At 34.3% G+C, this 24371-nt stretch overlaps 1 protein-coding gene across 1 annotated transcript in view; it reads right to left on the bottom strand.

The window, feature by feature from the left end:
* LOC113522170 (uncharacterized) overlaps positions 1 to 1460 on the bottom strand; it is a 32837-nt gene extending 31377 nt beyond the window's left edge. The window contains exon 1 of the mRNA XM_031907236.2: positions 1259 to 1460. Coding sequence (XP_031763096.2) covers positions 1259 to 1267 — 9 coding nt within the window. The 5' untranslated portion in view covers positions 1268 to 1460. The remainder of the gene's footprint in view (positions 1 to 1258) is intronic.
* Positions 1461 to 24371: the final 22911 nt, after the last annotated feature.

Raw genomic sequence — 24371 nt, 5'->3', positions numbered from 1 at the left:
TATATATTATTAATTGTTTATACTATAATCGTCTATTTTATACAATAACATTAAATATAATAAATATATATAAGTATTATTTTATAGGTTTAAATTACCTCTAAACAATAGACACCCTACATCACGTACTGTCCGCGTCGCCGCATCGTTCAAATGAAAGCAATGTAACCAATTTATTTTAGTTTTTTATTTAAGTATACTTTTAAAAAACATGTAGGTAAATAACATAAACAAAATATACTAGGAAGCTAATTTAATTATTTACATCCGTGGAATATTAAAAAAAGTATTAACAATAAATAAAACAATCTGAATAAAAACATCAAAACAAATGTTCAAATGCCTTGAATTATGAATGTATGTATAACAAATAAATTATGTTTCTACATTATAATGGCATATCATTATAATGTTACATATATTAAATTTACATAAATTTTAATTAATTTAAATTTCTATAGCACACTGAACTACAAATAATGATCCATTAAGATTCCATTTTTCATACTTTTCGTGATTAATTGGGTGTTATCTTCATATTTATCGTTATATTTTAATTTAGTGTTTGGCATTGGCGAATCGTTATAAAATCTTCGCCTTAATTAAAATTACAATCTTTAATAGTAACATAACTGCGATTGTAAAAAATAATTACAGCTGTGTCTTCGCAATAGCTAATGAATACGTTTGTGCGCGATTGCCTATTTTATATTTCAATTGTCCACATCGACGCCCACCATTTGGACAATTAATATGGTTACATCTAATGAATGAAGTTTCACAATTTATTTAGGTGGGTAACTACACCTACTAGGTTTAGGTATGTTGTTTGTATGAGTAGGTAATTAGGTTTTAATAGTTTGCGTTATAAAAACATAGAAATGATATGAACAGTAGGATTACGTTGTTACAACGTGAATATTCTACCAGTTATATCAAAATTTAACTGAGGAGGTTTGAATCATTCGAAATAATTATACTATCAGTTAAATAACTTATAAAATTTAAACAAAATAATTAAGTCAGTGGATACCTTTTTTTTAAGAACAAAGTAAAAATTGATACGTTTTGTGAAAGTAAACAAAAAGTTCTTACAATTCAGAAACACTTATTAATAACATACCTAATATTTCACAAACAAAGCATAATTATTTATATTTACAATGGGGTAATAATAAATCTTAAAAATGTTGACTCTTGACACTTTTATTGCATTTACCAAGCAGAATATCGAATAAAACTTATAATTGTAACTAACCTGAATCATGAATGCTTCTCTCTATCTGCCTCACAAATAACCATCAAACGGCACTTAGCTGAGCGTCACTTCACAGTGCATATCACATCTAATCCTTCACTCTATACATGTAAGTTTGTACGTTCGACACATAAATATATTCGTGATAATATCGCGTACACACAAAGAGTAACGTTAACACGACCGCCTAACAGTCTGTGAGACCGGACACTGGGCTTCAGGCGCCGTAGAGCGGGATGAAAGATACGCGGGGGGACACATGCATGTTGAAGGATGCCAAAGGAATCGGGCAGATGCGACAGGACTCCGGAGAAAAGAGACGACTACACTGCGTGACATTTGAAAACTGTGTCTTTACAGCACCTTTGCAGTAGACACGGAAACATATTTCTTGGCGTTGTTGTTTCAGAGTTGATATTCGTTTCTAGTATTTGTAACTTACGCCATTATTTATGCTGCGAGCAAATGTCCTCTAATGTGTCGCGCAATTTGGAGCGGTAGCTTTAAAACTGCGCTAAATAGGGCCTAGTATTGCGCGCGTTGGGCTTGTCGCTTGGGTCGTCTGGGGGCAAAAGTGTTTGTCGCATTGTGTCGCTAGCAGAGCGGTGCCGCGGGCGTGCGAGCGAGACGGGTGCATGTGGGTTGTGGGGTGGGAGGAAGACAGGGAGGTGTCACCACGGCGCTTTTTAGGGTCCTAAGCCGGATAAGCACAAACAGCAGCGCGGCGCTGCGAATTTTGTGACGCGATTTGCGCAAATGTGGCTTTTTTAGTGATGCGCTAGTTATCTGTGCGCGTTACTAAATAAGTCACTTATGCAAAATATTTGTCTACAGGTATATTGTGTAGATAATTTATATACCTGTCCATTGTATACATTCTGTAGTAATATAAATACAATATTACAGGCATTTGATTTACAACGAAGGCACTGCAATATATGTTTTACTAATTTATTATAGGCATACTAGGAAATACAGATATACTGATTACATATAATTTATATTCAAAACACACTATTAATAATATTAATTTTAAAAACTTATTTTTATCTTTGGGAACTGTGAGGTTAACTCTTTAACTTTATAATAGAAGTTTTAATATAACATATTAAAACTTGTAGATTTATTTAGGTTTTAAATAGATAGTTCTGATACTAATATGCTTACATATATATCTACACATACACTTATCATATTTAAGAGGTAAGTAATAAATAATATGAAATAAATTTTTTCCAATCAACAAGTTATGACCTAGAAAGATGTAAATCTAAAACACAAAAAAATGTCACAAAAACGCAAACCCATTATTGCGTCCTTCAAAAATCCATTTGAAAATCATTTCGACTTTGTCACTTGTCATCACATCAATGAGACCCTTTATATAAAAAATGACTTTCGTGCACAAGTGGAGTTAGTCCATTTTGGTACAATGCAGTAGCGCCACCATACAATTACAATAATGTCACCGTAACAACGGATTTGTCACTGCCGAGCCCACAGGGCGCGCTTTGTCGGCTGATCGCAAACCGAAAATCCTTTTTGTTATTTTTTTATTTTTATTTTGCGATGTCACTGGCCACCCACATAGAGATGTGCGTGAAATGAGCTACAGGATTAGCGACTGATATCCGATTATTGCTTATTTCGTTTTGCTGCATGAATGCACACAGTTATTTTGTTTTTTGAGATATGCCGTTTTTACTGGCACACTTCGTAATAGGTAATTACAAATATTTTATTTTTGAATAAGTAATAATAATTGGTTTGGTATGTTACCTACATATACCTACCTTATAGGTAGGGGGTGATGGGGTAAATATGTAGTAATGGGGATTAGTAGCCCCACCGCTAGCAATGTACTCTGTCAGATCGACCTCCTCGTGGTTCCCCCTGGAAACCATCGTGTTTGATTTATTGTAAGATTCGTCACGGTGGGCTAACTGGCCTGCTTCGTTCTCACCTATCATCCCTCACTGGTGCCCCGCCAGTGTATACGTTTGTGTTTATTTGTTATAACAAAATATATTGTACTATTTACAGGGGAAAAGGAGTATTAGTAATGAGGTTTAAAAGTCTCATTACTAGTAAAAATAAATTATTTTAAGAAGCAATATTAAAGATTTGATAAAATTCCTATCGAACTAATCTGTAAGTATAACCTTTCATATAAAAAAAATCCATATCGGTTTACAACTAAGGTAATAAAAAAAATACAACCGAATTGAGAACCTCCTACATTTTGAAGTCCATTAAAAATAATTAAAGTTGTAGTCATTGATATTTACTTACAGTAAGTGGATGTTATTATGTAATAAGTACACACAAGCTCATGTCAGAAGTTTGTGTTTCCTCTTGTTAATGAGGGGGAAAAATGCAATTAAAGAATTACTCTTCGAAATAGCAACAGTAATTACATTGTTGAGTGTATTAACGTGAGCAGAAAAATAAATACACATTACTTGAGCACCTTTTAAAACAGGTACGTAGGTTACGTAGTGTTATGTTCTTTTGAACCGACTTCAAATAGGAAAAGGACTGCGCGTAGAATTGAATAAAATTCTAATAATCCACTAACAAGTGGCATGGGCTTCCCCAAATAACAGTTAATTAAATATAGATACGAATATAGTGTAAGGAGCCTTTATGTATAACGAAGGCGGCCTAAAAACTCTTGACATCAAAGGACACCCCTGACAATAGTTTTATCAATACCTACATAGTAGTCAGTGATTAAATATATTTCAAACTAGCTTCTTACCCGCTACTAACACTATGCGTAGATTTCAGAAGTAGAAAAACCCATTAAATAGTCCACTTTGGAATGGCCAATTAAGATAAAATTTAGGTAATAGGACCTTCAAGAAAGCAACTATGAAAACCGTATCCAATTTGGTGTAGCAGTTTTCGCTTGATACTGGAACAAACGTCATTATCCTATTAGTTTTTAACTGTCCACTGTTGAACATAAGTCTCCCCCTTGGGAGATTTTGCCAGTAGTTGCCACGCTTGGTAGGTGCGTTAGGCAGTTAGGCTTTAGAGATATTTGAAGAGTGACGCTGCTGCCCATTCCTCGCTCTTCCTTAGTTGCTTCTTACAACACATACAGGAAAGGAAGGAATGGCCTACTCTATGTTAGATCTACACGGCTAACAAACTCACAAATAGACATATTAAGACATATGTCATATTAAAACATTTTAAGTACATTATTTTTTCTTAAATATCTCTCATGTACAGATGTCGTCTGGTTATAATTTTATTATATTAGCAAGATAATGTACGAGAATCATTCAACTTCAAGGCAGACACACGGGACGGTCCGTACCTTGAAGTCTGTAATGTGATTATAATAGTAGCGCGCGCCCACAAGTGCCCACACATTGGGAACATGTCATTTGTTACACAATTACTATTGTTTTCATATTTTGACTGATGCACGCTAATGTCTTCAGTTTATCGGGTGCCATTTGCTTAAGTGTGCTCTCTGATTATAGCTTTTGATCACAATATAATTTAGGTTGTTCAAAAAGATTATGTGTTTATAAAATTAGGACTTTTGTTTTGTATCTACAGTTGTTTTTATTATTGCGTTTGAGGTTATATTTTGTATAAATTTTATATTTACACAGTGTAAAATGTATTGTAAAGAAATATTGTATAATAAATATTATGTAATTTTAAATAGTCTATACCTATATTTATTAACCCTTCTTTGCATACTGGTGGAAAATTCCATCATAACACGCCTAAAACTTATATAAAAGACCAAGTTCACTTTAAGTTGATTGTGTCTGGATAATTTTTTAATGTCCATTGCAGAAAAAAAAACATAGCTGTCAAATTTATTGTTTTAACCATTTTTTCTTTAATTTTAAACATGAATTATATCACTTTGTTTATATGACTTTGATTTCACCAATAAAAAAATCATGTAAAGAAGGGTTAAGTTATATCTCTATTGGGATATTAAAAATGATTAATTACTTAATGATGTATTTATTAATTTTTGTAACTACGACATCTCAAACAAAATATAAAATCAATAATAATGAAATCATAAAAATAGACGCTTAAGTGCAAAAAAATACTTAGGCATTTTTTAAATTGTACCTATATTTACTTACTGAAATTGAATAATATATTTACTATAATGTTAGGCTTATTATTTTAAATTAAATAGTTGTCTGTTATAAAAAAAATAACAACAAAGACATCTTTATCACAACATCTGTGATCCGAATTAAAACGCAGCAAATTAGCTCGACTATCGTTTTCAAGATCGCACGACGCGGACGGACACGCAATAAACTATATAACGATTCTTTTCTACCGACCCGACGCATAATAAAAACGGAAAAAAAAAACCGTCACCTGTCGTGTCATTTGGTTCCAATAAACATACCGCCAAAGGAAAAAAAGAAACAAAAACTTCAAGAAAACACAAAGTTTAGAAAAAATCGAATCGCCGAAAACTGGACTTATGACAATTTGTCGTTGCGACGTAACGCAACTGTTTAAAGAAAAATGACTCTTATTTCCTATAAACGGTAAGCATATTCTCGTTTGCAATTAAAATTATTGTTTTTACTTTACAAGGGACAATTTTTTCCATTAATCGTTTTGACTGACGAGAATTTACGATGTGAAACTTTACTAGCGAAATAAAACCGTGGTCCGACTTCATTAGTTGTGTTTTTTTTTAAACAATGGCATTGCATTGTTGTATGATAATATAGGGTTTTGAGAATGTCCCATTGTATTCTTGATGATACCTTCCGAGTTTAGAAAATTGATATCTAAAAAATAGAATAGAAGTGAGAGAAAAAATGTGTTAGTCTGTTACAGCTATTCGGTAGGTATGTAAAGTACTCACTATATTTTAATTTTCAAAATCTTTTAACTTATTTTATAGATCGCTGACGAATTCGAATGCGAACAATATTTGGAATGTAAATGGTCGCGTACAGTACCTACGGTTTCGAGGAGTTTCTTCTCACCAATGCTCAGGATGTGGAATGAATTCTCTGCCGAGGTTTTTCTTATTTATATATAGACTAAAGTATAGGGTCTATAAAAAACACTTATTTAAGAAATTTTTTAAGAGTCGGAAATGCACATGTGATGATACTGGTAATGATACAGGTGAGCGTTTGCTTTAGCTGTATTAACTGTTCACCATCACCTATCTACACTTGTGTACCACCTTGGTATACTTAAAAAAATATTATTTTGGGCATTGCACTGCTATATGGAATAGTATTTTTTAATGTAGGCTGTTTTTTTTATGGATGAAAATGGAATGGTAACCCTGTCTGCACTAACGGAATATGCTGGCGGGGCACCAGTGAGGTATGATAGGTGAAGATGAAGTAGGTCAGTTGGCCCATCGTGATGAATTTATAAAAAAAGTTACCACGATAATTTCCAGGGGGAACCGCGAGGAGGTGGACCTGAGAGGATATATTGCTAGCAATGGGGCTAGTAATCCCCATTATTAACAATTCTCTTCTCCCCCTAATGTAGGCTGGTAGGGAGGGTATTGTAGCAATTAGGATTAAAGGTCCCAGTACTAGCAATAGTCAAGTATACCTTCACGTGGTTCAAGGAAACCATCGTGGTTAATCACTACATAGTATAAAACCAAGTCGCTGTCATTATCTGTCCGTCCCTATGTATGCTTAAATCTTTAAAACTACGCAACGGATTTTGATGCGGTTTTTTTAAATAGATAGAGTGATTCACGAGGAAGGTGTATAATGTATAATACATGCATAATATAGTAGAGAAACACTGATAATTTTAAAGGTTTCTATCGTGATGTGCACCCGTAGGAAGCCGGGGCGGGTCGCTAGTTATTGATAAATCCATCAATGGGATGAGCTGTTCTGCTTTCATCTTTTATCATGTTATTCCTCATTGCTACCCGCCAGTCAATACCAACAGTGCTGGTTGGGTTACCATTTACATCTGTCGAATTGGCTGATTGAACAAGCTGACAAACAGACAGATCATAAAGCAGATATTATAAAGCACACCGTGACCCCCATGATACCCCTTCGTTATTGCCATTTCTGAGTATAGTTTAAATTGTGACGATAGTCTCAATTAATCCAACCAACAAGAAACAAATCAAGTGCATACCACGGCGCCACATCAAAGGCGTCGCGCACTAGACTTGACGGTCGTTACCACCCGCTGGCCACCGTCCGTGGTGACAGCATCACCGCGCACGCTACAAACGACCCGAGAAGCATCCCCACAGGGAGGGACGGTTCATACAATAGTGTAATTGTGCCGGGCAAAAAAAATATTTTGATCAATTTTAAGTATCTGTTATAAACATGCCACAATTAGTAAGTAATATTGGAATGTATTTTAATGAAATTAAAGTCCATAATTAAAATAAAAAGATTAACTGATTGATAGAGTATGCCATCAGATATTAAGTCTGTAGACATATTTTAATGTGTTTAAAAGTATAGATTATAAATAAAGAAATAAATACAAGAACGTTTTTGTATATCTGTACTGGTATTATAAGGAGGAAAGATTTCTATGTTAATTTGTTTGTAAAAGATAAACTTAAAAATTACACAATTGATTTTAAAAATTCTTTCACCTGTAGAAAATTACATTATCAGCGTGTAATACAGGCTATACTTCTACTGTATAGGTACCTACAGTATGTACCTATATACTGTAGGTACTATTGTATACTAGTATACTATTAAAAAAAAAATTGAAAACCCTATGAAAATTACAACAATGTAACCCGAAGTACAAAAAATTAAAGATATAAAATATAAAACACTAATTTATCTTTCTATCTAATCGTATCTACCCGTGCATAGTCGGGGCAGATTGTTAGTATTACATGCCTATATAGATATATAAAATAAATAGTTGACAGTCATTTCAATCGCATATAAAATCTGGGATAATTTAGAAGAGAGAATCAAACTAGAGACAAATTAGTAAAAAAAAAACGTGCCTACCTGCTTATATGCATCATATCTGAAATAGGCATATTAAGTTTGTCTTAATTTGTTTTTACAAAATATGTAAGTTCCTAGATTAGTACACGTTGTTTAATTTACTACTTGCTGAAATATTTAAGTAAATTAATCATACGCGAATGCTCGAAACAAAGGATAGATTCGCGGTGTCCCGCAAGTATCTCTTCTAGAGCCTATGCGTGTGCCATTACCCATAATGCAGGCTTTTATTTATGCCCCTTTGTCACGACACCGACCAATTGGATGTCCCGATAATTTACTGAACCTGACGACATTAATATAAGGGCACGGTGATGTACAGCCTTTTAATAATCCATTCGAGCTAGGGATGAGCGACATTACCAAAACACCAGTGTCGATATCGGTACAAATATCGATATCGGTATCGTTAGCTTCATCATCATCATCATCGTCATATCAGCTATTAACTGTCTACTGCTGAACATAGGCCTCCCCTATAAGCCGGTGTTTGCCAGTAGTTGCTGCCCTTGGCAGGCGGGTTTGGTAATCACAGATAGTCTTTAGTGACGTTTTAGAAGGGACGCTGCTGCCCATCCCTCGAACATTAAATTGTCTTAGTCGCCTCTTACGACACTCATGCTTACGATTCTTAGCTTAACGTCGATTATTCAACATTATTGTAAGCGGAATATTGATATTTGTTACACTAAATATTTTTTGACAACAAATAAGTCTTCATAAAAAATGTATTATACATTTACAATAATTTTGCATCACATTATAACTAGCACAAATTGCATATAAAGGTTACCAGTTCACTAAATATTACGCTTCGAATACTAATGTCCTTGTTCTAGGATATCGATATGTCGATATTTTTCCTAATTTAAGGTTTTTTCATGATACTAGCATAGATAAGTGACAAATGAATCCATCGATAAAATGGTTAATATTATCGAGTCCAAGTAGAAAGAAATAACATCATCTAGTGTTGTTCTTTCTCATCAATACAACTATCGATGGAGCCATTTGATATTTACGTAGGAAGGGAGGAGCAGTATCGATATATCGATCAATATAGTACATCCCTAAACGTAGGAGCGTGCTGTGACAATGTTTACGTTCACCTTTTGTTTCGACCGGGTTTATGTTATATCGTTAATTGAATTACATTTTTATTGTAGAACGATTATGTTTTATAATACTTGTTGGACACACTTATTTGCATATTGTTTAGTTTTCTATAAATACAAATTGTTATGTCGTATAACTAATGATTGTTTACATTTTATTGAAAAATAAAATATCTATAATTTTTACTATAGAAAAAGGTATGACAATTAGAAATTGTATTTTAGACATAAGGTGTTATTCAACGAATAGATAATAAAGAATATCTTTTTAAATAAGGAATAGGTAATTTTCAAACTAGTTGATTCGATGCCGCAGAGACTCCAAGCTATCATCAATGCTAACGGTGGTCCAACAAAGTATTAATATTTTTTTAATATTCATTTACTTACAAATTTTATAAGTGTACGAATACTTTTTGTTTGTCATTATTTGCATAGTTAATGTAAAAATATTTTTATGATGTATAATTTTTTTTATTAAAAAACAAAAATTATTATAAACAAAGTGCGGGAATGTTAAACTATTTAATAGTATTGATTTAAATTAGATAAATAAAAGAAAGTCTATCAAATTCGTATTTTTTTATTACAACCCTAGGTGTACGAATACTTTCTACACTCACTGTATTTTTTTTTAAAACGGATTTAATAATGAGGTTTTTCAATTCGGTTGTATAGTATAGTAATAGTGGTGGTCAATCATGGTTATGTTAGTAGAATTAAACAAAATAATTGTAATCAAATAACCAGTGATATGGACTTCCTCAAGATAACACCTAATACAGTAAAACACTCCAATTTCATCAGTAGGCACAACAAAATATTAACTAATTAACTAATTGTTGTTAGTATTATACGTCTATATCATGAAAATAGAAGCCATTTCTTATAAAGGTGCTATATTTGTAAAAGTTCTTTAGGAATGGCAGCGCAATATCTGGACTGTAATAAAAGTGCTTGTAAATGTACGAGTATATTATTAGATAGGTAAGTAGTAAATTCATTGTTTATTTCTTGAGACGGATAATCTGGTACTAGTCGGAGTTTGTTCACCAGCTGAGACGCGAAGTGTAACATCGTAAATTCAAAGTAGCTGAAAGTCTGAAGATGTATTATTTTTTAACATAGGCCTCCATGAACCTGCATCCATGAACTCCTTGCAATATATTTGTCGTGCACTTGATTTGGTCGTCATTCCATCTAGTGGCAGACAGTCCTACACTGTTGTGGATATCCTTATTACGTATTCTATCAATTTCGCAAAGAAACTTCAAGCATAAGGAGGGGGAGAGATTGTTAGTAATATAGATTACCATTTCCATTGCTAGCAATATACTCCGTCAGGTCGACCTCCACGTGGTCTCCCCTGGAAATCATCGTGCTGAATTCCAGATGTATTTATCACGATGGGCTAACTGACCTGCTCTTTCATTTTTACTTATTATCCTTCACTGGTGCCCCGCCAGTGTATACCGATAGTGCAGGCGGGGTTACCATTCTATTATCATCCATTAAAAAAAAAAGTACTCCGAGCATATCGCTCTATAGCCCACTAAGTAATTTAAAGCTGAAGTAACTCTTCGTCTGCGCAAACTTTAATACAAATTAAAGGAAACGACCGTCATTGGTAAAAGATAATTCGTCAATTCCTATTGTGATAAGTCCAAATAGTCAACAATGAACGAGATAAAACCACAATTGAATTGGTTGCGTCACAACAATTAAATAACGCTTTCGTTAATAACCGTTAATTACTTAAAAGCTTTTAAAGTATTGCTGAGATAAGTAAATAAAAAAATATTAACTCGTGATTGTGATGTACGGCCTTCTGTGCTAGTGATGTGATTAGAATTCGAATTGTATTTTTACAATTGTATCTTTTACAAATTATACCAATGTTCTTTTTATAAAACTAGTACTACCCTTAAATTATTGAACGTGGAAGGGACATATAATATTAATTATTAGAGAGCAAAAGTAGTCTTAGGTCTCTAAATATCTCGCTTTAAGTTTTAAAATATTGTCGAGATAAGTAAATAAAAAAATATAAACTCGTGATTGCGTCCAGTAAATAAGAAGTAAATAAAAACTTGTAATAACTCTACAGTCTATAGCCTTCCGTACTAATGATGTATTAGTAATGAATTGTATCTGTTACAAATTGTACCAAAACATTTGTTATTAATTAGCAGTACTTGTGACTTCTGTCATGTGACCAGAACTTATTCACATCTTGCTCAGTTTTTATCAAGATAAGCGATAAATTGTAGATATTAGTGATTGTGACGTACAACACCCTGTACCAGTGATGTAATCTTGAATTTGAAGTAAATATGTTACAATTGTATCTTTTACAAATTGACCAAATTATTCTAATATGTATATAAATAGGTATATCCTTTAGTGTGGGTAGATTCTAAGTTTTAAACGCGACAAACTACTTCGATTTCATCAGGTAGGTATATTTGTATATTAATATATAGGTATATTAATTTATTCTCTGTAGTTTTGTTTTTTATTATTATTTCATCCATTATCTTCTGCATTTCTGAACATAAGCCTTCCCCATAAAAGGAGTTTTGCAAGTAATTGCCGCGCTTGGCAGGCGGATTGGCAACCGCAGTTAGGTTTTTAGAGATGTTTTAAAAGGGACGCTACTGCCCATCCCTCGCTCTTCCTTAGTCGTCTCTTACGACACCTACGGGAAAGGAAAGGGTAGCCTATTCTATGCTGGGACCACACGACGATTCTCTGTAAGTATTACTTTTATTAAATATGCCAAAAAATGGGATGAAAAATATACCTTCTTATAAGCCAAATTTTATACTGATTCGTTGAGCCGTTAAAACGCTAAGAGGTAACGAACAAATCAACATACTTAATTTCACATATTATATTGGTAAGGATACAGATATGGCTGGCTTCCATTGCAGGATGTGTACAGTGATATTGGTATACACGGGACGGAGATGTTCGCAGCGGCACTCCATACAGAGACGCCGTGTCGACACATACCGTGTTGGTTTTGTGAACCAATACAGTAATGACGTGGTAAAGATAACGACATACGTAGTGCCATATTTTTTTCGTACTAACATTATTGATCAGCTTTGTTATTTGGACGTTTGTTACTCCATTACGTATAAAAGGTTAAACAGATTCCAGTGAAATTTGATACGTGGTTAGGTTTTTGTTACAATGGATGAACTTGAAATGGTAACCGTGCCTACGCTATTGGTATATACTAGCGAGGCACTAGTGAGAGATGATAGATGAGGATGAAACATGTCAGTTGGTCCATCGTGATGAATTCATCAAAAATTAACCAAGATAGTTACTCATTACTAACTATTATATACTAACCTTTCACCCCTACGGGGTTAGGTTATATTCTTAGATATGAATACATAGATACTTTTTATTGTGTTCTGCAAAAGAATACTGTAGGCACTAAACTTATTTAACATACGGGATATTTTATATAGTGATGCACTCTGGCAAAGCTGTGAGAAACTTAGAAAAATAGTAGATAATAACGGAATGGCAATCCCTTTTAAGTTGTCTTGGCACCAGTTAAGGATGATGAGGTGAGTATGAAGGCAGCTAGATCAGTTGGTCAGTAATTACGAAGATTTCCTGGAGGGTCACGTAGAGTTCAACCTGAGAACGTACAAGGTTTTTACCCATAAGGCAATTTTTTTTTTTCGCACGAAACAAATTTTTGTATACGAGTACAAGAAAAGGGATATATGTACTTATGAAACCTTTAATAATAATATATCTGTTGTCGTCTGGCCGGCGCGTTTTGCGATGAAGCGAGACTACTGCGTGCGTCGATTCACCATGCATTTGATATAAGCCTGCCCCGCGGGGTACTCACTCGCTCTTTATTTTTTTGCTCCTACCTTTTTATACATCTCTCGACATGCCACAAAGGAAGGCGACTTTTGTTCTCTTGTCTCTCTCTTTAATGATTTTACGTATTATTAATTGTGGCTTGATAAAAACCGATTGAAAAATGTCGATCGCTACACGATTTGTTAAGTTCCTTTATGAGATGGTAGCCGCTAAATGTTTGGGGGTTGGTTTGACAGTTGTTCATATTCTAAGGGTCTACTTATTAGAGACCGTGATGATATTTTTTTTTATTTTAAGCAAATACCAACTGGAAGGACTATTTAATTTTTTCTCTATTTTTTATCGCTATTTATGTGTTTACGTCGCCGATTCTGAACTAATTTTGATAAATCTTTATGCAATTAACGAGAATTTAGTCCCATGTTATTTCCATACTATATTAAAGTATGTTATTTCTTTTATGTATTTTCCTTTTTTTATATATTTTCCCCCTTTTGTACGTTGTTGTAAATAAATTACCTATCTGTTTAATTAATTTTCTAATGATTGAAGCAGCTGTTTTTTGTCTGAAGCAAAATTCTGCTTGCTGCCAAGCAAAACTACTCTCTTGCAGATATTCTAAATGAAAATAAGTATTTTCAATCTAACGTCTTCACGAATATACCTATAATGTACCTGGATAGTACTGTCTAAAAAAAAGAAATTCTTAATGTACATATACTTAATATAAAATAAATAAATTAGCTTTACTAACATTCCAAAATCTTGGTAAGCGTGAACGTTAACCTTTGGTTTCGTTAAACGTGTAATAAGTCTTTAGTAATTTCCTCCGCATGATATATGGGCTAAGTCTTGTCCCACCCGTCCCATCTGACCGATCCGTCCCAGTTGGTAATGGCAGGGCGTGGCACCATATATTCTGGGACGGGACGCCATTCGGACGGTAACGTTTATGAAATAAATTAAAATCGAGTCTAATAATTAAGAAGGACGCGGTTTGATTAATGTTGATAGGTACGGGTGCGTCGACGAATGATCTAATGATATGTTCGTTGGAGATGACAATTCGCATTCTGATTTAATATTTATAAATGTTAAAGAGAGAGAAAATCTTATCAAAAATATAAGATGAAAAAAATGCCAAGTCTTACAACGTAGTTCTTTCAAAAATTTGTGAGATTTCAAGTTTATAATCACTTGGTAATTGTATGGTAACATATTCTACTGATAAAATTATCATAAAGCGAGTCGTATAATCATTTTTTCACTAAAAATGTTTAATTTTAATGTAGATTTTTGCGGTGTAGTGATGGGTACGTTGCTTTGCATAGATGAGGTTTGCTTCTCGGTAGAGCTAATTTAGGAAAAGAACTTTTCTGAATTGGCTCGGACTTGGATGTCCTGAGTTGTGCCTTTAGATGTTCGTCTGATACCTCATAATATAGATTATCCTAGCTCGAGGACCGGACTACTGGTGTAATTGTGAAGCAGTTATTATAATTTTTATTATTACCAATATTTGAAAAATACCTATTAGAGGAATATACATCCAGTTAATGAGGAAAAATATTTTTTTCTTCGATTATGGCAAAGTCAAAAGTAAGGAATATTTTTTAGATGCCTATATAGGTAAGATTTTTCCATATTTTTTTTAACTAAATAACTTTTTCTTGTTGTAAGATCGGCATGTATTGTGTAAGATTGGGCATAAGCCCAAAAAGTGTTGTGTAGATTTTGTCGCAATGAGGAAGAAACGCCGCAGCACTTAATGTGTGGTTCTAGCCCACTCATACATAAACGATATATCTTCTTTGGAAAACACACTCTATATCCTGAGGAGATAACAAACATCGCTACAAAAAACATCTAAAAATTCCTATCACTAGCAGGAATTAGGTGTGAACTGTAAAAAATGGTGAGCGCAAAAAAATATGGAAAGGTCGCAGTGTCACAGGTTCTCTTGTCTGAAAAAGCCCATCTTTGAATAATAACAATAATACATAAAGTGCGGGGAGTAATACAAATATATATATTTTTTAATAGACCGACCATACATAAATGTTATATGTATGAATACTAAAACAACCACCTCATCATACAAGGCAGGTGGACACACAACAATAGCTTCGATATTGTCCGCCACCTCGGCAGATGGCGCCACGGTATCGCACGAGGTGAGATCCCATCGTTCCGCCGTGGCTATCGCTCGCCATCATCTATAACACCATAGTGGTAGAGTAGTGTTGTAGCACAGAGGCGACGAGCAATTTTTACCGACTTCAAAAAAGGGAGGTTACTAAATTTGACTGTACTTTTGTCGATATGTATGTTATGTGATGTGTTTATGGAATGTCGACATAAATTATCACTACATAGTATAAAACAAAGTCGCTGTCGCTGTCTGTCCGTCCCTATGTATGCTTAAATCTTTAAAACTGCGCAACGGATTTTGATGCGGTTTTTTTAATAGATAAAGTGATTCAAGAGGTAGGTTTATATGTATAATACATGCATAATATTGTAGAGAAACATTGATAAATTTAGAGGTTTCTAATGTGACGTGATATAATGTGTATCCGCGCGAAGCCGGGGCGGGTCGTTAGTTTTTAATAGAAAAATACATATAAACTTTATCTTTCCAACAGTGTTTGGTCTGGTAACATACGATTAACTAGTTTTTACTTACAACTTCATCTGCGAGACCGAAATACGCTCTTTGATTGGGATTAATCGTAATATACTCGTACATCCTTCACCATTCCAAATAGTACTTGTATACCAAATTTTATAGCAATTGGTTAAGACATGTAGGCGTTTACAAACAAACAAATAACTTTCTTATACATTTATAATATTAGTAAAGAACATGACAGTAAAGTCTTTTGTGAAAAAAAAATACTTCAGTTGTATTTTCTTCTTTTTTTTTATGATTGATAATAGATTGATTCCAAACTAATTTGAAAATTCTTGTTTTAATCGAAAAGACATATTTACAGATTAGTCCCATAGAAATTTTATCAAAATCGGTTCAGCAGTTGAGTTTTTAGATAAAAGAAAAGGGGTTTTGTCACAATTGAATTCGGTTTTTTTGTAGGGCACAATCTATAATTATTTTGAGGTTATTACGTTTATAATATATCGAAGTTATTGTTGGTACATGATTTTAATTGTATTCGAATTATAGAATATTAGTGTGTTGTCTCTCTTTAAAAACAATCTACATTTCGAGCGAAGGACGCCGGCCGCAGCGGGCAGGGCATAACATCAACCATTTTAATTATGTTCGGGACACCATTAACAATAAATCTGTTGTTCCTATACGTGCACACATGTGTACACGCCCCGTCCGTACATAAACACACACGGAACATAATCGATACTCATAATCGTGCGGGAGAATCGAGAATCGATCGACGGTCGCCGCGGACCGATTTATGGCTAATTACAATTTTGTTTTAGTCATTCGCAGTCGTAAACTACTCTGTGACCAATTAGCTAATTATTAAGTTAATGTTACAATGAAATTGATGACATTTTATTTTGTTCTTAATAATCACTGTAATTGTGATAATTTTTTTAGCTGCCTTCAATATAGATATCTTTTAATCATGATGAAATCATTAGCATCTTTTTAAGATAGTACTGTGATACTGGTACTAAATATTTTTCTTAAAAAATCGTGATTCGAAGACAAAAAAAAGTCAATTAGTATTCTTTTTTCAAATTTTTATTTCATTTTTCGACTTCTCATACTAATACAGTATGCTCAGTATCAGCATAGTATGGGACATTCAAACAGTTTTTCTGATTTTTACTGTTAGAATACTCCCTTAAAAGATTTCTAATGATTTTGACATCAAACTGTATACGATTGTCCTCTTGAAGTCCTGTTTAAAATTTGGAATATTATTTTACAAATATGGTTGGTAATAATTAAATGTTTTTATTTTTTTTATTTTTAGAATTTTATAATACTAAAAATAATACAGGAAAAAGCTCCATGGTTCAACATCACTCCAGATGGATTGACATTCTCCACCAGACAATGGAAAGAAAGTGAATGTAAAAGGTAGTAAACCGCATTGGTTGGTAGGCATTGAGGCAAGCCTATATCTAGCAGTGGATTGGAATTCTGATAATGTAGAATTTGAAACCAAGAAAGGCATATACTACTTTTTAATATAAAAAAGTTAAAAGTGATATTTAATCATAAATTAAAACTTACTGCGACACCTCGACGCTGGCATATCCTGTGCATCGTTAATTTAAATTTTATTTGTTATTCCTGTCCACCATTTTATATAATATGGGGTGTTAACGTATAATTATCCCTCGGGCGGTACACGCGAAAAATTATCTCGACGCGTTCACTTATCGTAAAGTGATATTTGATATTAATTTCACGAATGCTTAAATAAATTATGTTGCAATAATTCTATTAGTATATTTTGAATTTAAATTAATTATGTCACTAGCGATACGCCTAGGCTTATCACGTTTTTTTCTTTAAATAAAATATAGTCCATTTTACTCTCAGAAAATGTAGTTTTCGATAGGTGAAAGAATTTTTATTTATTTAATATCTATATTTATTTAAAATCGGTTAAGTATTTGTGGTGGCCCATTCTACGCAGGGACCACATGCTACCCCTTTATTTCTTGTAGGTGTTATAAGAGGCAACTAAGGGAACTTAATAGCCGATGGATGGGCAGCAGCGTATTAAAACATCACTAAACGCTTAACATAACTGCGTCAATGTCGCTTACTTGTCAATTCGCCTGCCAAGCGTGGCAATTAGTGAAAAACCCTTCTTATGGGAGAGGCTTATGTTCAGCAGTGGACAGTTAATGGTTGATATGGTGATAATTTTTTGTGTCCAATAAATAAATCAAATGTTTCCTCTTTATAACATTAGTTTAATGCGTTAGTGCAAATGCGTTTTGTGGTTTGAAAGAAGTAAGCGGAGAAACAAACAGATGTAAACACCGGCTTTGTTTTATGCTATTTTTTTTATAGATATACCAGCAATGCTAGCGACTTTGTCTAAAGTTAATAATAAAATTAGCTCTTGTGCCAAGTATAATGTAGGTTTATTAAATTTCATGATATATATGTTGAGCTACCAACAAAGTTTTGGAAGACTGCTCTGGTGCATCCGATCCCTAAAAAGGGAGATCGCTCAGATCCAGCTAACTATAGGCCCATAGCTATCACTTCCTTATTCTCGAAGGTTATGGAATCCATCATTAACCGTCAACTGCTCCGGTACCTAGAAGAGCACCGGCTGATCTGTGATCGCCAGTACGGCTTTCGACAGGGACGTTCGGCCGGTGATCTTTTAGCTTACTTAACACACCGATGGGCAGTGGCAATCGAGAGTAAGGGAGAGGCCTTAGCAGTTAGTCTGGATATCGCGAAGGCCTTTGATCGGGTGTGGCATAGAGCGCTGCTTTCAAAGCTACCTTCATTTGGGTTGCCTGCGAGACTGTGCATTTGGGTCGCCAGTTTTCTCAAGGAACGTAGCATTAAGGTCGTAGTCAACGTAGCATGCTCTGATTTAAAACCTTTGAATGCTGGTGTCCCGCAAGGCTGTGTACTATCTCCGACTCTGTTTCTTCTGCATATCAATGATATGTTACAGATAAGTAATATTCATTGCTATGCAGACAACAGTACAGGAGATACATTATATACCGGTCATGCAAAGATCTCGCGGGCACATACCGATGAGTGCCGGAATAGACTTGTGTCTGAAATTGAAACTTCACTCCATCAAGTTTCAATCTGGGGTGAACAAAATCTTGTCCAATTTAACCCCAAAAAGACACAAGTCTGCGCGTTTGCAGCAAAAAAGACGCCGTTTGTCGTATCTCCTCACTTTCAGGGCACTTCCCTTGATAAAAAGTCGAGTCTAGGAATTCTGGGCGTTGATATATCTTGCGACGTCCAGTTTTGCGGTCATCTGGAGGAGAAGGCTAAGATAGCTTCCAAAAAGTTAGGAGTGCTCAATAGGGTGAGACGATATTTCATACCAGAACACCGCCTGAAATTATATAAAGCCCAAGTCAGGCCGCATATGGAATACTGTTCTCACCTGTGGGCAGGAGCGCCACAGTACCAACTCCTTCCATTAGACCGCATTCAAAGTCGGGCGGCTCGAATTATCGATAGTCAACGCCTTACTGTCCGACTCGACCCACTGAAACTGCGCAGAGATGTTGCATCTCTGTGCATCTTCTACCGAATTTATCATGGGGAGTGTTCTGAGGAATTGTTCGGATTGATACCTGCTGCTGATTTTCACCACCGTACAACCCGCCACAAACTAAAGTTTCATCCCAATCATCTGGACGAGTGGCGGTCTTCCACCGTGCGTTTTTCAAGGCACTTTCTTCCACGCACAACCATTCTTTGGAATCAACTTCCAGCAGCAGTATTTCCGAACCGATACGACAACATAACCTTCAAGAAAAGAGTATATTCCTTTTTAAAAGGCCGGCAGCACACCTGCAATGCCGCTGGTGCTGTGGGTGATCATGGGCGGCGGTAGTCACTTACCATCAGGTGAGCCGCATGCTCGTTTGCCCCCTGTGTTGTAAAAAAAAAAAAAAGAATTAAACAAGTTATTTTTAGAATAAAAACAATGGAAATATGATTATGAATTGGATTTCTATGGCATATCATTGTTTTTAATCTGTAAAAATTAAAATGATAAGTATTTTTTTAATAGTAACTAGATACCTCAAAGAAAAGATAAATTATGTTTTAGTCGTAAAATGATTAATATGTGATGAACACTGAACTAAACTTTACCAATTGTAAAAAATAAATATTCAAATCGAAGAGTCGGAGTTTATGGAGATATCGTGTGATAAATACTTAAAAATTAAATACCGTTTCAGAACCTTCATCTTTTCTATACAAGTTTTAAAGCAATAATAATAATGATGACGTCACAAAATACTAGATAATGAGAGCCCTAAATAGTGTCCAGATCGCAAATGTCTCATACAACATGACACTATTAGCGATAACCCCATCATACTGACTTGCACTGCCCCCAAACTGTCGAGCGGCGACCCATAGATATCATTTTAAATAGATGCCGCGACTACATGTATTTTACGTGTCAAGTTTTGGCCTTATTAGATTCGATATCGTCTAATTGACTCTAGCAATATTTAATTTGGATTTTCGTTTTGAATGTTCGTCGAAAAAAAGTTTAGGGAATTGGCAACTGAGCAGCTTTACAGATGGTAGTTTGAAAGGTTTCCTACAGAAAGCGGTATTTAATAGTATGAAATTTAAATGGTATACGCAGACGAGGTAGTTGACGTTGTAGCAGACGAGTAGGAGGTTGAAATTTAAATGGATAGCGCAGGAGGGATTATGATTTCATTCTGACCTGTTAAAAAAAAAATTGGTACTCAAGACCAAATTTTATTCAAATCAGTTCGTAGTTCATGCATAAAAGAGTAACAATTTATCTATCGTTACAATGTTTTGCCCCTGCCGAACGAGGAAGTCCTGAAAAAAGGAAAGGAGAGGAGAGCGTTGATTGAAATAATAAAGAGTAGAAGAGGCAAAATGCTGGGCCACCTTATACGACATGACGATTTTTTTAAGAGCATAATAGAAGGAAAGATAGAGGGCAAAAGAGGAAGAGGAAGACCGAGGATTAACTACATGGGACAGATAAAGGAAACATTAGGCGTCATGTCGTATAGGGAGATAAAGGATATGGCTTGGGATAGAGCTGGCTGGAGGAAGATGCATGATTTAGTTGCACCGACAAGAGGAAACTCTTAAATGAAAGGAAGACAATGTTTTGCATTTATAATAATAATAGGATAGTTTGGATTAACGTTCCTAAGAAAAAAAAAATTGGAATTAGTTAGCCGAGTCAGCCAGTTTTCTAAGCTTCTTCTGTATGCACTTATATTCCTTTATCTATGTCATGCTCGACCCAGAGACACAATGAGACTCTTGTCAAATTGACATATTCCGATTGTTTATCGGTCGAGAAACACTGATTTCTAGGAATCTGGAGACAATGTAACAAGACGTAATTAATATAATTTGACCGCTTTCTGCAACTAGATCTTTAATCGATTGTCAATTATTGAATTGTTAAGATTGTTTATGATATTTATGTACTTTGTAGAGATAAAGGTAGATACTGTGCTTACGATTTTGTTTTAGTGGGCTTTCCATATCCCACGACATTACTCTACCAGAAAGAAAAGAATTCTATCCAATAAATTAAATCTTTACATATTTTTGTTTGTGTAAAAATTTTATCTAAATAGGTTGATTTATTTCTAGTTACTAATAACTATTCACACTTTCACAATTAGTAAGACCCGCCGTTCAAAAAACTAATAAAGACTACTTTAAAAGCGGTATCTTTTAACCATGTCATTACGCTATAGTTATGTAGGATGGTACATATAGAGCGACAAAGGGACAAAATTGAATAGATACCCTATTTTGGTAGGCACATAATCGGGACAAACATGGTCGTTCAATAGAAACATAATCCACATCCCAAGTTCCACAAAGAGTATGTAATTGGATTACAGAGCAGTTAATATCTCCTTTCTAATGCTTTTGCAAAATATTTGGGCTTTTAACGGACTCGAATTGCGAAGAGATTTCGACTTAAAGAAGCGAGCGTTAAAGTATTAATTTCTGTGCACATTCATGGGTTTTTAAGCTTCTATTAGGACCATTTTTGGTATCCTGCACGAGCAGGCGACAAAAAAATATCACCGGTCCAAAAGATGTCATATTAAACAACATGTCAATCATATTTTTATGACGCATTCAATAGCCCCCGTTGTTCACTTGCGCAGTGTATTTTTTTTTCCATATTTCACGCTCAGTTTGAGTAGCCCAGCTTTTTGTGTTGAACTTTTTTCTCCGAGGGCTGTTTGGGAAATTGTTGGATTTTTCGTCTCGATAATATCCTTACAATTGATACTTGAAACGAGTGCTTGTACAAACATTTTTGGATTCTTCGCTTCCTGTTTTGCCGATGCTGAATTATATTTGTTATTTGAAATTATTACTTTCGAGTACTTGCGTGCTTGTACATTTTTACTTGACTAAATATAATGCTCTCGAATCGGAATGACAATAATTATGATGTATTTTTGGGAACGAAGAGAAACAAATTACAAGAAAAAAATTACAAGAAAAAAAATTTAAAAAGTCTTTATAAATTATATATTTGGATCAGGATTTCGTGGGTGGAGGTTTCAGTGAGCCACAATTGAATTATTGAAAGAAATATTTTTTTCTTAATTCTGTTTATTATTCTTCTACTCTATACCGTTTCAAACTATGAATTGTACAAGTACATTTCCATATACAGAGATCCGGAGCTCATAATGAACACACAAGTGACCTCATTACACCCTTCGCAGTACACCGTCAAACGTTTATGACTCGGATCGCATTGTCTTACAATTACCGTGGTTCCACAAAATTTGGCACTACGGAACCAAATATTGTTGAGCTCTGACTAAGCCCAGAACTATTTATCATCTTCTACTAAGGGGAGGTCAGGGTAAAATGGTGCTTGTGCGTCGTAATTAGCGGGAGGCTGGAATTGCATCGCGATGTGCTGCTAATGCAATGTGGTTTTTTGTTCTTACATTTTGTAGTAATGACGGAACAAAGGGGTCTTTGAGTATGTTGAAATTCGATAGCACGCGACATCGGTGCCGCTGCTGTCTTTGGGGGAGATGGGCATTGTTGGTATATGTTTTAGAATATTTCTTGATTGCTGTAACATGTGTGAACGAATTTTTATTAAATTTCATTGACAAATGTAAAATATTCTTGATTAACGTATTTTTTATTCTATTCACGTGGGCAAATTGGGGTGTAAAAAATAAGTACATTTTTAACTATTTTTATCGAGAGAAATTTCTAAATATTACATATTTATAGGAAAGTACGAAAATTAAAGACGTAGACAAAATATTTTTATTTTTTTTTTTTTTAATTTATGAATAAGTTATTACATTTTAATTTTATGTCTGATTTGATGATATAATTTATGTATGTGAATTTTGAAAAAAGGAATTTCTTAATTTGCTCCTAATTTATTATGTGCATCTTTATATTATATAATATCGTGTCATTTCTGACCCAATTAAATAGATTCAGTAGCTGCTTTTTTATTATAGTTTTTTTTGCTAAACCTATTCTTATAATCTACATTATTTAAATAAGTGCTCTAAAATAAAAACAAAACCATTATTTTTTCTATTTTTTTCACGTTTGCCCAACTTCCTCTCCGGCAACACAAGGGCCCGTTGTAGAGAACAACGCACAAGCAACGCTCTGTGCTGCGCTAATCACTTTCACGTGCCACTGTCCCTTCTGAGTGTTCCAACTCGCCTGCACTTCCTCACGATATCTGATTTTGCTGTAATGTTGTGCCGGTTTTGTTAGCTGTTTAAAGATGGGATTACAAATAATTTCTTGCTAATATCAGAATAGATTTTCTGAAAAATCATTATATCCTCTTAATTATAGCCTCAATGTTCAGTTATTATTATATTTTTTCTACCGACTTTAAAAAAAGGAGGTTCTCAATCCGAATGTATTTTTTTGTTTGTTACCTTACCTAATAGTTCTAAACCGATTTGAAAAATCTTTTATCTGAAAGGACATTTATATTGGTTTTATGGAATATTATAAAAATCTGTTCAGAAGTTCAATTTTTAAACTATGTTTGTAATGGGGCTGACTTTCCCCATTATTAACAATCTGCTCTCCTTGTGAAAGTGAGTTTAAAATGAAACGAAACGAAACGAAAGTAAACGAAATGAAACGAAATGAATGGAAATAAAACGAAATGAATAGAAATGAAACGAAATGAAATTAAATGAAATAAAATTCCTTTCAGTATTAGGATGTAAAATGTATGTTAATAATGATTTGTCTCAATACACGGTTTCAATGTAAAGCTCAGTATTAAGTCTACGGTGAAATGAAACCGAGTTAGTTACAGAGACATAATGAAATTGTCCGAGCGTTCGAGGACCCGGTAAACACCGGTCCAGCGGTAATGGTGTAATAGTCAGTTGTATCTCAATAATTTCGTGTCATGTAAGAGCCGAGTCGGG

Source organism: Galleria mellonella, unplaced genomic scaffold, assembly GCF_026898425.1.
Source record: "Galleria mellonella isolate WM207_F2 unplaced genomic scaffold, CSIRO_AGI_GalMel_v1 utg905, whole genome shotgun sequence".
In the NCBI taxonomy this organism is placed as follows: Eukaryota; Metazoa; Arthropoda; class Insecta; order Lepidoptera; family Pyralidae; genus Galleria; species Galleria mellonella.
Note: the sequence above shows the minus strand (reverse complement) of the source record. Positions and strands in the feature narration are given on the sequence as shown.